This window comes from Ceratotherium simum, chromosome 35 (assembly GCF_057802395.1).
Source record: "Ceratotherium simum simum isolate JZ-2026a chromosome 35, ASM5780239v1, whole genome shotgun sequence".
Taxonomy (NCBI): Eukaryota; Metazoa; Chordata; class Mammalia; order Perissodactyla; family Rhinocerotidae; genus Ceratotherium; species Ceratotherium simum.
Window position 1 is genome coordinate 21,244,962 of NC_141934.1, and position 15,215 is coordinate 21,260,176.

Here is a 15,215-nt window from a genome sequence, read left to right on the forward strand (position 1 = left end):
TATTTGTTACATGTATCAGTGTTTGCTCTTTTTGACTACTGAATAGCATTCCACAGTGTGGACGTACCACAGTTTGTTTAACCATTCAGGTGGAAGGACGTTTGGGTTGTTTCAGTTTGGGGGCTATTTTGAAGAAAGCCACTATGAAGATTCATGTCCTGGTTTTTGTGTGAATATGAGTTTTCACTTCTCTGGTGGAGATGCCCAAGAGTGCCATTGCTGGGTTGTATGGAAGTGCATGGTTAGTTGTTCTAAGAAACTGCCTTATTCTTCTCCAGAGCGGCTGCACCGTTTTATCTTCCCACCAGCAACGTCTGAGTGATCTAGTTTTTCTGCATGCTGGCTATTATCACTTCTTTGTTTCAGCCATTAGGAGAGGTGTGCAGTGAAAGCTCTCTGTGGTTTTACTTTGCATTTCTCTCATGGCTGATGATGATGACAGCTCTCCACGCGCTGATTCGCCATCTGTAGATCCCCTTCAGCAAAGTCTCTGTTCATGTCTGTTGCCTATGTTCTAGTTGGATTGTTTTTTTTTTTTTTTTTTTTTTTTTTTTTTTGTGAGGAGATCAGCCCTGTGCTAACATCCGCCAATCCTCCTCTTTTTTTGCTGAGGAAGACGGCCCTGGGCCAACATCTGTGCCCATCTTCCTCCACTCTATATGGGACGCCGCCACAGCATGGCCCGCCAAGCAGTGCGTCGGTGCACGCCCGGGATCCGAACCAGCGAACCCCGGGCCGCCGCAGCGGAGCGCGCGCACCTAACCACTTGCGCCACCGGGCCGGCCCCGATTGTTTTTTTTTTAACTGTCGAGCTTTGAGACTTCCCTGTGTGTTCTAGAGATATGTCTAGACATTCCAGATAGTCCTCTGTTGGCTATTTTCTCCCAGTCTGTAGTATCTTTTTATCCTCTTCACATGCTCTTTTGCAAAGCAAAGTTTTAAATTTTGATGAGGTCTAATCTGCCACTCTTTCCATTACGGATTGTGCTTTTGGTGTCAAGTCTAAGGTGGGATTTGAACTCAGGCCATTTGGGTGTGGAGTCCACCCTCTTAACCACAATACTCCAGATCCAGGGGAGCCCTTCTTGGATTTTTCCCTCCTCAGGCCCATTCCCTTCCTTCCCTCTCCAGAGAATGCCATCATCTTGGAGCTGGTATGCATCCTTCCCTTCTTAATTTCTATTCTTTTAGAGGCAGTGTTTTGCTAATGTTTTTGAGCACTTACTACGTGTCAGACACTGTGTGAGGATACAGCAGTGGATAAGACAAAACCTGCCCTCATGGGGCTTACAGGCTAATGGCGAGGCCAGACGAATCAAAAGTCCCTACAAATATGGCATTACACTCTGCTAGGGTTAGGAGGAGAGGTCTAGAGTGCAAGGAGGGGGCAGGGAGGCCTCCTTGAGGACAGTGACGTGTGAACCCACACCTGAAGGATGAGGAGGGGTAAGTACAGGAGAGGAAGAGTGTTCCAAGTAGCTGCAGCAGCATGTGCAAAGGCCCCGAGGCAGGATGATGGGGCCCCTCCTAGAAGAGAACAAAGTTCTGTAGGTTGGTGTGCAGAATTCTCGGATGATGGGGTGGGTCAGGACTGGATAGGGCCAAGGAGGGGTCAGACCCGTGATCCAAGTGACAAACGAGGGGACCCAGGCCCAGGGGCAGTTAAGTGACTCCTTTGAGGACACGAGGCTGAGAAGTGATGGGCCCTGGTGTTTGTTTACACAGAGATAACTCAACCCATCCCTGCGCTGGCACTGCTCACGGCCTAGAGGAGAGGAGAAGGTGCTGACAACACGTTCTCAGAAGGCCGGAGCTACGTCATCAGCTCTGTGGCCAGCCAGGCAGCCCCCAGGCCTCAGCATCCCCTCTGTTAAATGGGGCATTGCTCCCAAGTCCTCCTGGGGCTCCCCTGCCATGCTGCCGAGGCAGAGGTCCCGGCCTCCCACCTGTCTCCGTGCCCACCTGGGGGATGGGTTGGGTGGGGTGGTTGAGTGGCAGCAGGACGAGACTTCTCAGCTGGCCTTGCCCTTGGCCACAAACCCAGAGGCTCTGGAAATATCCCCTCTCCCCAGCTCCCAGCCCCACGTCTCATGCTTCGGCGGCTCCCCTCTTCCTCTTTCTCCATTCCAGGGCGGGGAGGGAACTCTGGGGAGAAGGACTGAGGAAGGAGGAAGCGGGGTGTGGACTGACAGACGGACCCATGGGAGGAGGGGACTGACCGGCCCGCATCCTCAGCAGCCAGCCCGCAGCAAGGGGTTTTGGAAATCCTGCCCACTCCTCCCCCGCCGCCTCCTGTCCCACGTGGCTGCCTGCCCGGAGTCGAGCCCAGTCATCACAAACAGGGCTTTGTGTTCCCGAGACAAAGAACACCCTCCTCACCCCCAACCTGGGCCGGAGCTTGCCTGCCTTGCCCCGATCTTGGCCTCAGGAGGGACGGTGCCACTTCCCAGGAGGGGAAACTGAGGGCTAGAGGCGGACAGGTCTGTGGGGCCAGAGGAGGGGTCGGCCTCCGTTTGGGGTGCAGGTGTAGCGGGGAGGTGGTCAGCTGGCAAGGTTAAGCTGCCATCCTGGGCACCGTGGGGACAAAGGAAGTAACAAATACTGCTGCTATTATCAGAAGGGCAGAGGCCAGCTCCAGCCCTGGAGCGGAACTGGATTCTCTTTACCCCGCGAGTGTGTTTTGAGTGAGTCTGTATGTGCCAAGCGGTGTGGAGGCGAGGCATGAATCAGACATTGTCTCTGACATTTAGGAGATAAGACGAGCATGTAAATCACCACGAAACAAGAGAACAAGAGACCAAGGTCACGGATCGCTGCCAGCCAGGGCCGGGGCTGGTCCTCGCCCCCTCCCCAGCCTTCCAGGGCTTCCCGGACGCTGCGAAGCAAGCAAGGGATGGTGCTCTCAGAAAGCAGAGGGAGCACGAATTATTTTCTGATTATAAAAGAAGCACATGCCATCATGTGGAAGAAAGCCCTCCAGGCTCAGCTCTGCCCCGTGCCTTCCTACTTCCCGCTTCGAGGATGTTCTTTAGCTGCCTGTTACTCTCCTCTGTTTCCCACTGCACTGAGAGCCCCGTGGGAGCAGGGCTGGGCTGTCTTATATCTCACGATATCTCCACTGCCTAGTACATAGCAACCGCTCAACACACATCTGTTGACTAAAAAGAATACTATATACACACATATAATATTTTATGGCATCAGGATCAGATGGTTGTATATACCGTGTTTTTCCCACTACTTACAGTTTTCTTTTTTATAATGTTGCCTATCATGCAATAGTCTTTGAGAACATCGTTTTTAACAGCTATATAGTATTCCATTATATTGATATTGCATTGACTGTACTTAATTTCACCCCCCTCCCCCAATCTTTATTCAATTGTATCTGTAGGACTGGGACAAGGAAACGGGTAGAGAAAGGAATGTAAAGGCTTTCCTGATGGAAGGAACTGACAGGGCTAAGGCAGAGTGTGTGTGGGGGGATCCGAGTAAAATCTTAAGGGTGTTGACTTCAGGAGTGGTGTCTAGAAGGCTATGTGGCCAAGAAGCCTGTGCCCAGTGGTGTGTTGTTGAACAGACTCTCCAAAAAAAAAAAAAAAACCGAACGTGTAGCCTTTGCCGATTTCCATGGCATGAATTCTCCTACCACAGTCAATTTCCAGTTCCCAGTGCGGTACTGCTGCTCCCGGAGTTGGAAGGGCCTGGTCACAGTGGCTCTCGTGAGCCAGTAGCAGTGGCTTCAGCGCACCCCTGCTGGTGCCCAGGCCTGAGCCCTCCTCTGGGACGGGCAGCCCTCTCCATTCTGTGTCTGTGAGCTCCCCCAGGGCCCCAGGCCCAGCATCTCAGATGAAGTGGGGGACTCACCGGTCCTGGGCAGCAGGGCCCATCAGGGCGCAGGAATCTGATCTTGGGATCTCTATCAGATTTCTCAGCTGGGATGCAAACCCCCAAATTCCCCCAGCTCAGCCACCCGGAACTGCACTGGCCACTGAAGTGTGGCCGCTCCATCCAACCCTGGAGTTCAGGGCTGGGCCTGGCGCTCTTCCCCACAACCCGCCTCGTCCTCAGGCCCCTGCCTCAGAGCTGAGCCACCAAGCGGGGCTCCATGTCAGGCACAGCAGTGGGTTCAGGATGTCCTGCAATGGCTATGACACTTATTGAGCACTTGCTGTATGCCAGGCTGTGCTAAACGTCTGATATTTATTTTAACCCATTCTCACACTCAGCCTAGGAGGTGAGCACTATTATTATCCCCAATTCACAGATGAAGAAACTAAGGCACCGAGAGGGTGACTCATTTGCCCAAGAACAGCAAGCCCGTAAGTGTAGGTGCCAGGATTCAGCCCCAGGCTGCCTGGATGCTAGAACCTCTGCTCTTCAACCCTGAGCTCAGCATCTCCTCCCACTTTAGGCTTTACGAAGCGCCTGCTGTGTGCACCCCACGGGTGCTAGACTGGAGGGAGCTGGCAAGAAGACGATCACGGGCTTGTCTTTAAGAAGCTTAGAGGAAAGGGAAGGGGAGGGGGCTAACCATTTCTTGAGCACCTACTGTGTACCAGGAGTGACGCCAGCTGCCTTACACTGCCTGCTTGATTAATCCTCACCGCAGCCCGTGGGAAAGGGGAGGCCCTTCCTGCATGACAGCCCGGCCTGGTGCTCAGGAGCCTGCCCTCCCCTCTCCCAGCTGGGTGGCCTCCAGCAGGTCAACTCCTTCTCTGAGTCACCTTTCCCCCTGGGTCCCGTGACAGGGGCTGCCCTCGGGAACCTCAAACCCTCTGTTAGTTTCAGGTCGCAGCTTCTCAGAACAACAGGAAGTGACCAGGCCATTCAGAAAGTTTGGCGACTGTGGTCACAGCCCCGGGTGAATCGCAGGGTCAGGCGCCGGGTATGGGACAGGTGACAGAGCTGGCTCCCGGGAGGCCTGGGCGGCACAGTCCACAGCCTTCGTAACCCCCCTGGGGGCCCCGGGGAGGGCTGTCTGGGAATGTGACTTCCTGTCAGCTCCGGAAGACGGGCCGAGATGGCTGGGTGGCAGTTTGGCTGACATCCCAGGTGGCCCCAGGGCTAGACCCCCAGGTTCCTTCAGGGGTCCCCTGGGGCTGGAACCCTATCTGAGGTCTCCACAGGACCTCAGAAGAAAAAAGTTCAGCCAAAGGCTCCCACCCAGGTGGGAGGGAGGGCAGGACACCTATCCTAGAAATAGTAGCCACACAGCAAGTACCATTTTCCCCTGGTGAGGATCTGGGGTGACTGATAAAGATTATGTGGGGCTTTAACTACTTGGGGCTACCACTGTTGGGGATCCAACCCTGGATCACGCCTCATTCCCCACTGAAGGATGCTACAATACTTCTTAGCTTTGGGGGCCAACCTCGCTAGACCCATTTCCCACATGGGGTAACTGAGGCCCAGTCTCTGGCAGTTGGAGGACTCACCAGGCAGAGCTCCCTGGCTGGGGTGCCAGGTAGGAAGTCCAGGAGGGAGACTGGGAAGCAGGTCACACGTGTGGCTGGGCAGGGCCTTCCCTGTCCCGCAGGTTCAGGCGTTGGCTCCCGCCAATAGGGGCCTTCCTATTGGTGCCCAGCCCTGGGCTGACAGGAGTGAGTCAGGCCCAGCGCCAGCCCTTCTAAGAAGTCTTAGGCGGGTAAACAACGAACCCACAGGGTGAAATAGTGTGTGTGTATCTGCCCTGGACAGGCCCTTCCAGTCACATCATCTCATTTAAAACTTGTAAAATGTACAAACCTGGAGCTACATGAGGAGAGAAAAAAGGAAGAAAACCTCTGCCCGGGTGGGAGGGCATCCTGGAAGACTTCCTAGGAGAGGTGACATTTGAGCTACACCTTGAAGGACAATACTACTAATATAAACACTTTCTGAAAGCCTGTGTGCCTGTCACTGTTCTGAGACCGGTATCTGCTTCCTTCATATCTGCTCTATCTCATCTAATCCTCTCAAAACCCTGTGAGTGAGATACGGTGTTATTCCCATTGAAGAGAGGAGAAAACCAAACCAACGCACAGAGAGGTTAAGTGACTTGCCCAAGACCACACAGCTACCAAGTGGTGGAGTCAGGATTTAAATCCAGAAAGGCAAACCAGTTACTGACTGTGAGACCTTCCGCAAGTTATTTAATCCCTCTGAACCTCAGTTTCCTTAATAGTACAATAGTACATAGTACCTAGAATTATCGTGAGGACGACGCTGAGATAACGCCTGTAAAACAGATCAGTGCCTGGCACGCAGCGAGCGTTCAAACAAGTCTAGGTGACTTTTATCACCGCTGGAGTGGTTGTCACCCGCGAGCCTTCCCCTCCCCCGCGGCCGCGTCTTCCTCCCCCGCAGCGCCAGCCCGTGACGTGGGAGCTGCCGCTCGCGCAGTCTGAGTTTCATTGGAAACTAAAAGAGACGGAGGGGACGTTCGAGGCCCCTCCCTTGACTCTGAACGGACCCCCAGGGCATGTGCGACTCTGTCTCTGGCGACGCCTCCCGCCGACCACGGATCCCGCTCCCGGACGGGGCATGGGGGTCGGAGGGAGGAGGCGGCGCCGGATGGTAGGCAGGGGAGGGCCGGGGAGGTGTGAACGTGTTGGAGGGAGGGCAGGCAGGGGACAGACTGTGTCTTCCGAGCCCAATGCCAACTCACCAGGAGCCGGCGGCCACGCCCATTATGGCCGTGGGCCGCTCCCCACCTGGCAGTCCGAGCCCCAGCGCGCCCTAGTCTCCGCGGCCGTGCGCTCTGGCGCGCGTGGCTGGGGTGCCGGCAGAGGGCGCGCGAGGGGGCCCGGGGACGGGCGGGGGACCCCGCGGGAGGCGGGATTGGGGGGAGGGCCCTGGGCTGCCCCCTCCCGCCCCGCCCGCCCACCAGGAGCTCCAGACTGGGAGGCACGAACCGGCGGTGCCCCCTGCGCGCTCTGCCTGTTAGGCGCACGGCTTCTACCTGTAGAGTCCAGGGGCCGCCCCCTCCCCGGATACCTACCCTTTCTCCTCCTTCGGAAACCTCCCGCCCAGCTACCCGCGTCTTGGACAGGTGGCGCTGGGACCCCGGGTCAGGGCGCCTGGCTCGCAGCTGGTGACATGTAGACGCCCCCTCCGCGGTCCAGCCTCGGAACCTGGGCGCCCTCCTGCCCGGAAAGTTTGGGGCTAGGCGCCATGGCCAAGAGCAGCTCCCTGAATGTCCGCGTGGTGGAGGGCCGGGCGCTGCCCGCCAAGGACGTGTGAGTACCCCGGGCGAGTCAGGGGTGAGGGGCGCACGGGGCATGGGATGGGGCGGGGGTCGCCTGTTCTGCGTGCTAGGGAGGGTCGGGAAGTGGGCCTGGGGTTCTAGTCTAAGACCCAGTATTTGGGCAGATCCGCCTTCACGGGGCGAGAGGCCCCACGCCCATGGTTGTCCTGGTGGGAGGGGGCGCCCAGACTTATAAGATGCCCCGCCCCACCCCCAGGAAGCAGGGGTGTCTTTGTTCCTGGGATATACTAAAAGGGGTCTTCCTGGGCTGAAGAGGGAATTGGAGGGTCAGATTCTGTCAGCGCTGGGGAGGGGGTTGGGGGGGTTCTCTTCCTTTGTCCAGGCAGGTGTTGGAAGTGGGGTTTCCCCAGGTTTGGGTGGGCGCCTATCAAGAGAGCCCCGGGGAGGAGCCCCAGAGGGCGCGGGATCCAGATGGCCCCAGCCTTCCTCCGTGTGCATCTGGTGTTTAGGTTTGCGGAGTGTCACCAGGTGGCCCACAGGCCAGGCCTGGGGGAACCGGGTCTTCTTGACCTGGAGCTCTGAGCTCCCCAGTCCCGGAGCTCCCAGCCCAGTGTGGGCCTTCCCTGGAGCTGAGCTGGCTGAAGCCCCCTGCACCCCGCCCCCCCCCCACAGCCAAGTGTGATGGGGCTGGGGGACCCTTGGGTTCCCCTTGGTACCAGTCCTTGGCTGTGCTTCCCCAGGGCTGAGTCAGCAGTTGCCGAATCAGCAGAAAGGCCGGAGGAGTCCCCCTCCTGCTTGGCCTGGAGCCCAGAAGGGGCTCTGAGGGTGCCAGCATGTAGGACAGGTGTGGGATCCTTGGCAGGCCATCGGCTGTGTGACCTTGAACCTGGTCCTCTGTGCGTCTCCGTTTCCCACCTGGGCGATGGGCGCTCTGGACAGGGGTCTCAGCGCCTGCAGCTGTAGGGGTGGAGCACCTGCTAGGATTTCCCCCGGGGCCAGGTGAGCAGGAACCTGGATTCTGGGCCTTTGCGCAGGGCGAGGTTGGGGCTTCGCTATGCCCTAACTCCCCCGGCTGTGGGCCCCCAGGAGGAGTATCCTGCCTTTGATTTCATGAACCTCCCCCCTTCCCAACAGGCAGCTGTGTCACGGGGTGGGGGGCTGCTTAGAGCAGTTTTAGCCCCCCATCCTCATCAGCTACCCCAAATAAACATGCACCTGAAATAAAGAGCAGAGCTGCTGTGCGCATGCACCCTCTGGACAAGCCCCCGCCGCCCTCTTTCTGAGATGCCCTCTCACAGCCCCCGAGAATTAGAGAGTCCGGAACTGTCAGGGCAATGAGGCCCGGAGTGGGGGCCTGGCAGCTGCTGGAGGGCTGAGGGGTCCCTTCCAGAGACCGGGCTCCATCTTGCTGTGCTCTGGTCCCGCCACCAGCCCTGGGTGAGGGCTGTGAGGGAGCGGCAGGTGCCCTCCCTGGACCCGGACCCCGCTCTTGGGGCTCCTGCCTCTGCTGGGGACGGAGCCGAGTCGTGCCTGCTGCCTGTGTCTCTTGACCCCTCCTCCTCCAAGTTCCCGGGCCAAGGTGAGCTCTCCACGCCCCAGAGCAAGGGGAGGAAGGAGTTGCTAAGCCCCCGTTGGGGAGCCAGTGACCCTGCCTCAGTTTCCCTAGCTGTCCTCTCTTCCTCAGAGCGGCTCTCCTCAGAGCTTGCTGGGGTATCCATGCCCATGCGGGCTCTTACATGGGGCGTGTTCTCTCTCTCCTCTCCTAAAGGAAAGGGCCCGGATTCTTCCTGAAGCCTCCCCATGTTTGAGGGGGGTCTGACCTGGCTCTGGAGGACGCCTCAGCCTGTCATCTTAGAGTTACTGTCATTAATTAATATTACTTAATTAATTAATTACTTAATTACATTAATTAATTAATTACTGTCAGTAATTAATATTACTGTCATTAATAAGAGCAGCTGTAAGGCATCCAGGGCTTACTGTGAGCCAGGTGCTGTGCTTAACACTTTCTGTGGTCCTAGTAGCACTTCCACTTCACAAATGGGGAAACTGAGGCCCAGAGAGGCAAAGTCACTTGCCCAAGTTCCCACAGCTGGGATTTGAACCCTGACTGCTCTCATGCACAAACCAGACTGGGCAGGCAGCGGCCGAGGGGCCTGCTTTTCCCACGCCTGAGGTGGGGCAGGGGCCGTGGGAGAGGCCGAGGGTCCGGAGAGATGGAGGGTCTGGAGGCTCGGCGCCCCGGCCACCGCTGCCCGTAGCTGATAGGAGCCTGATAAGGCCCCTGTGCGTCAGAGCCCTGGTTGACGTGTGAGCTCGGCTCCCAGGAGGGCCCGGGGTCAGGCCGAGGGACGGGAGGGGGCGTGTCTCCCAGCCCTTCGCCAGGGGGACCCCAGCCAGTCTGCCCCCACATCTGCAGTTGGGGAAACTGAGGAATGGGGGCTCAGGGATGGAGAACCCAGAGGGAGAAATGAGATATAGGGGGTTACCCAGCCACAGGCATCTAGGGGGCGGAGCCAGGTGGGGAAACTGAGGCTCCTGGGGTTACTCAGCCCAGTGGGTTTGGGATAGATTCAGAAGGGGAAACTGAGGCCTAGGCAGCTGCACAGAAGGGCGTTCAGAGATGGAACCCACAGAGGAACTCGTGGACACAGGACACTGCCCAGCCTGAGGTGTTCCAGGATGGAGGCCAGAGGGGGAGAGGGAGGCCTGGGGCATCCAGCAGAGGCAGTGAGGGAAGGCGTCCAGAGAGGAAACTGAGGCCCGGGGAGGGCCCAGGCTGCAGACAAAGCTCAGGTTGGACCCCGCTCCTGGTGCCGGCGTGCCTCTTCCCCGGAGTCCCTGAGGCATTTGTGGCTCTGTGACAAACTGGACCGAGAGGAGGTGGCGGGGAGAGAGGGTGGGGGCCGGGCGTCGAGGGAGGAGCCATTGGGGGAGGGATCGTGAGCCGGGGTGTAGGCGGCCTTGGTTCTGCGCATGTGTGCTGAGCCCCGGAGACCTGGGTTCCAATCCTTCTCTGCCGGGCGGGGGTGGGGCGGGGGATACAGGTCCCCCCCTGGAGCTCGCAGTTCCGAAGTTTCGGGGAGCCGGGAGACAGACAGTAAACACAGAGAGAAACAAGCTGATTCCAGGGGCTCAGAGGGATCGGAGGCCAATTGCACACAGGACAGTGGAGGTCAGGAATGGCCTCTCTGAGGAGGTGACTTTGGGTCTGAGGTTTGAATGACAGCCATGACGAGATCAGGGACAGAGTGTCTTAGGTGGATGGAACAGTGCAAAGGCCCTGAGGGTGGCCTGAGCTTGGTGGAAGACAAAGGAGGCCTGTGTGGTGGGACTGGGGGAACAGATGGGAGCGGGGGAGGGACCTTGCCCAACAGCTTGGGATGGACTGGAGACTCTTATTATGAAGGGGGGATGGAGCTGGTGTTGGTTGGCCGGTGGCTCCTGGCTGCTCAGGGGAATGCAGCACATCTCTCCTGTTGGTTGGGTTTTGAGGTCTGGGCGCTCTGGTCTGGGCCTGCAGTGGTGGGCGAGTCTGCTGAGGGCCATCCCTCAAGGCTGAGCCATGGGGAGCCCCCTCCCAGGGAGACTCCCACTGAAATTACGAGCTGGAGAGGGCAGTGCTCACCCCCAGGGTGGCTTTCAGGCACCTGTGGGGAGGGCTCTGGGGAGCGTCCTCCCACGCAGTGTCCCCTTTAGTTCCTCCAGCCGCCCTGGGGGTGTGTGTGTTCAGATTATACCCGACTCGTGGAGCAGAGACACTGAGGCCCACAGCGGGGAGGGGACTTGCCAGGGTCCTGCAGCCGGCAGGTGGTGACACCAGGGACACCAGCCACCACCCCAGGGATGAGTCCCCAGCACGCACTCTTGATGGTTCCTTCAGGCTTCCTGGTGTCGGGACTCTGAACTTTCCGGCTTCGTGCCCCCATGTTCTGTTTCTAGGGTGGACGTGCAGGGAGCCCATGGGTGGGGGGTCAGGCACGTGGGGGGTGGGCTGTGCAGCTGTGACGTCAGCTGGTCCTGCCTTTTCGTGGGACTCGCCGTGTGACCCTGGGCCTCAGTCTCCCCCACTCTGTGTAGTGGAGGTGGATTGAACCCCACCCAAGGCTGCCTCTCAGACCCCCTCCCCCCCCTCCTCCCGCAGGTCTGGGAGCAGTGACCCCTACTGCATAGTGAAGGTGGACGACGAAGTGGTGGCCAGGTGAGGAGGGGGGAGGCCAGGCCTGGGGTGGAGGGGCAGGGCAGGGGGAGGGGAGGGCTCCTTCTGGACCTAGGAGCCCAGGCACAAGAATTCACATGGAAAGGGGGGGCGATGCTCACCCCGTGGTGGATGTGCTGCGTGATGGTGGGTGCCTGTGCCCTGGCCTTGGGCCGGACAGCAGGGGCTGCGGGCCCCTCTCTCCATGCAGCCCCACCAACTGGCCGACACCTTCCCCTGGACCTGGTGACGTCCCTGCGGCTCCCAGGGGCTGACTCAGCGCTGCCAGCCTGTGCCTCCCACGGGGGCCCCCCTGGGGACGGGCATCTCACGCTTGGCTGGGCTGCTGGTTCCGGGCCTGCTGGGTGCTGCGGGCACCGGCGTGTGTGTGTGTGTGTGTGTGTTCGCGCGCGCGTGCGCCCAGCTGGGCCTGCTTGTGAGTGTGTGTGGGGGGGGTTGGAGGGCTGGTGTGAACGCCTGTGACTGCATATGTGTGTCCTGTGGGTGTGCAGGCTCACAGGCTCTTGCTGTGTACGTGTGTATGTGTGTGTGTGTATGCGTGTGCAGCTGGGCTGCTCTGGTCACACATGTGTGCCCCAGTGCCTGCGTATTTGGGTGCACAGGCGCCGGTGTGAGCATACGTGAGGATGTGAGGATGTTTGGTGTGTGAGTCTCGGGGGGACATGGGGCTGGCTGTGCTCGGCTCCCACCCCCGCAGGCCGAGGGACAGCTCTGGCCCGAAGGCCTGAGAGGTGCGGGTGGGCGGGCAGCTGAGCCTCCGTTCCTATGGAGACGGCAGGATTCAGGATGCTCCTGGCGCCGGTTCTGGTCCAGATGGGCTGGGAGCTGGGGGGCGAGGAGCCCGCATGGGGGAGTGTCAGCCTGCGGCACCCCAGCTGACCCCCTCCACCCTTCTCTCTGTCCTCCTGCTGTCCGTTTACCGCATTCTGTGATACCGCTGCCAAACCTGCAGTTTGGTTTTCTGTGTGTCTCTAGGCTGCTGTCTCCCCTCTCTGGGCTCTGAGGAGCCTCCCAGCTCAGGGGCTGGGGGGCCTGAGGGACTTGCAGCTGGGAAAAGGCCAGGGCAGGGGGAAGAAGGCGTTTGGGAAGGAGGGTCCATCTGATGGTGCTGCCCTGGGCTGCGATAGGGGGCAGAGTGTGTGCGTGTGTGTGTGAGGGTGTGTGTGTGTGCATGGTCACACTCTGTCAGGGCAGAGTGTGGTGAAAGGGAGGAGGAGGAAGGGAGGGGCAGGTGTGTGAACCAGATTTTGCAGCCATAAATTTGGGTGTGTCTTCACTGGGCAAAGTAGGTAATTTATTCCCTGTTGGGTAAAGGGAAGTGCGTGTGCAGGGTGTGAGGGTGAAGATGCTCTACGTGTGTGTCTGGTTCTGGGCTTGCCTTGGGGCCCATCCTCCTGTGGGTCCCCCTTGCTTACTGAGTGCTCTGGCCGCTCACACTGTCCGCTTTCCCACGTAGCACCTTCCTGTTCCTCAAACTCACCAAGCTCGTTCTTGCCTCAGGGCCTTTGCACGTGCTGTTCCACTCATCTGGGATACTTTGTCCTCATCCTCTCTTCCCCCTTTGCCTGACTAGCTCCTGTAGGAAGCGTTTCCTGACCACTCCTACCCTACCCCCAGACCCAACCAGGTGCCCCTGAGCTAACCCCAATCGCAGACTTCTCTCACTGTGTCATAAGAGCTCAGGAGAGGGCACCTGCCCGCTGAGGGGGCTTTGTGGGGGCAGGGACCTTGGCGCCTCTTCCTCTGATTCCCCAGAGCCCACAGGCTTGGCACACAGAGGAGGTGAGTGTTTATGGAGTGAATGAATGGAATTGTGTGTGCTCTCAGTTACTGTGTGTTTGTGCGGTTGTGTGTGCATATCTGTGTGTATCACTGTATGTATGTGAGCGTGTGTCTGTGGGTCTCTGTGTGTGTCTCCGTGTTCTGGGCATTTCTTTTGTCTGTGTGTCTGTGTCTGTTTTCTCTGTGTGTATCTGCAGGTGTCTGTATGTAGAAACACATAGATGTGTATTTCTAGAAATTTCTGAGGATGCATAGGTGTATCTGTGTGTGTGAATGCGTTTCTTTGTGTCTCTGGCTTCCTTGGTGTAGCTGAGTGTTTCAGTGTGTATCCCCCTGGGAGTGTGTGTGTGTGTGTGTGTGTGTGCGCGCGCGCGTGTGTGTGTCTGGGTCCCCAGGTGCCTGCCGCCTGTGTGGCCCAAGTCCCCCGCCCCCTGTGCCCCCTTTGCAGGACAGCGACCGTCTGGCGGAGCCTGAGCCCCTTCTGGGGGGAGGAGTACACCGTGCACCTGCCCCTGGACTTCCACCAGCTGGCCTTCTACGTGCTGGACGAGGATACGGTGGGGTGAGTGTGCAGGGGACTCAGGCCGGGCGCCTGAGGGGCGGCGGGAAGCCCCGAGGCACCGTACCCGTCCCCCAGCCCTGGCTACTCCAGGGTCACAGCCCCTAACTGCACCCTCCCCCGCCCGCCTTTCCGCAGGCACGACGACGTCATCGGCAAGGTGTCGCTGAGCAGGGACGAGATTGCAGCCGACCCCCGAGGTGGGCGAGGGCGGAGGGAGGAGGGCGGCCGTGTGCAGAGTGGGCGTTTGCAGGGGCGTAGCGGGCGGCGCCGGGAAGCCCAGAGTCTTCAGCAGGCAATTATTTCAGTTGTCTTTAATTTAGGTTAATTTTAATGTCGCTCATTTGTTGAGCAGTTCGTTCATTTACATCATTCACTATCCAAAATTGCAGTGAACCTCTCTCTTACCCCAGCGGCTCTGTCCTCATCCCCTGTTGTCAGTTTCTTGGATGTGCCTCTCTTCTGGAGGTGTTTCAAACATATATAAGCCGGTAACAATAGTAATAGCAGCAAGCACTTATATAGTGCCTGCTGTATGCTGAGCACTTTCTAAATGCTTTACATGTATGGACTCACTTGACTACAGTAATAACCCCATGAGGCAGGTACTCTTATGTGCCCGCTCTATAGGGAAACAGACTGAGGCACAGGGGTTCCATGACTTGCCCGAGATCACAGAGTTGTGGAGTGGGATGGCTAGGATTGGAACCGAGGTCGTCTGGCTCTGGTCTGCGCTCGTAACACTGCGCCCTGTGTGTTTTGTTCTCTGCTTATAGGATAATAGCCCGTTACGCTCACTGTTCTGTGCCTTGTCTTCACTTCACCGTGTATCCCTGAGGTCTTTCCGTATCGGTGCCTTGAGAGCTTCCCCATCCTCTGATCTTCCTACGACTTCATGGCGCTCCATTGTGTGGATGTGCCATCACCGATTTGCCCAGTTCCCTAGTGGAACTGGGCAAAATCCCAGATGGGCACTGGGATTGTTTACAGTCTTTCCTAGTTCAAACAATGCTGCAGTGAATAGCCTTGTACAAACGTGGTTTCACACGTATGCAAGTTTTATCAATCGACCTGATAAATTCCCAGAGGTTGATTTGCTGGCTCAAAGAGTACTCACGTTTGACAGATATTGCTAAATTACCCTTCATGGAGGACGTAGCCATTTACCCACCCTGTACCCTTGCCAACAGTTACCAAAGTTTTTGATCTTGTATCTGATAGGTAAAAAATTGCCTCTTGGTGTAGGTTAGTTTGCATTTCTCTATGAGTGAGATTGAAAACCTTTTTATATATTTAAGAGTCACTTTATTTCCTTTTTGTCTATTGTCTATTCATATTGTGTGTGCATTCCCGCCCACTGGGTTGTGTGCCTTTTCTTATTGATTTGTAGGAGCTCTTTCCATATTAGAGCTCTTTGTCACATTAGCTGCAAATATTTTTTCTCCCTTTGTGGCTTATATTTTGAC

The 15,215-nt window shown here is 57.7% G+C and overlaps 1 protein-coding gene across 1 annotated transcript in view; it reads left to right on the forward strand.

Moving 5' to 3' along the window:
- Nucleotides 1–6,903: 6,903 nt before the first annotated feature.
- RASAL1 (RAS protein activator like 1) overlaps nt 6,904–15,215 on the forward strand; it is a 28,565-nt gene continuing 20,253 nt past the window's right edge. The window contains exons 1-4 of the mRNA XM_014787091.2: nt 6,904–7,220; nt 11,334–11,390; nt 13,639–13,752; nt 13,888–13,949. Coding sequence (XP_014642577.1) covers nt 7,156–7,220; nt 11,334–11,390; nt 13,639–13,752; nt 13,888–13,949 — 298 coding nt within the window. The 5' untranslated portion in view covers nt 6,904–7,155. The remainder of the gene's footprint in view (nt 7,221–11,333; nt 11,391–13,638; nt 13,753–13,887; nt 13,950–15,215) is intronic.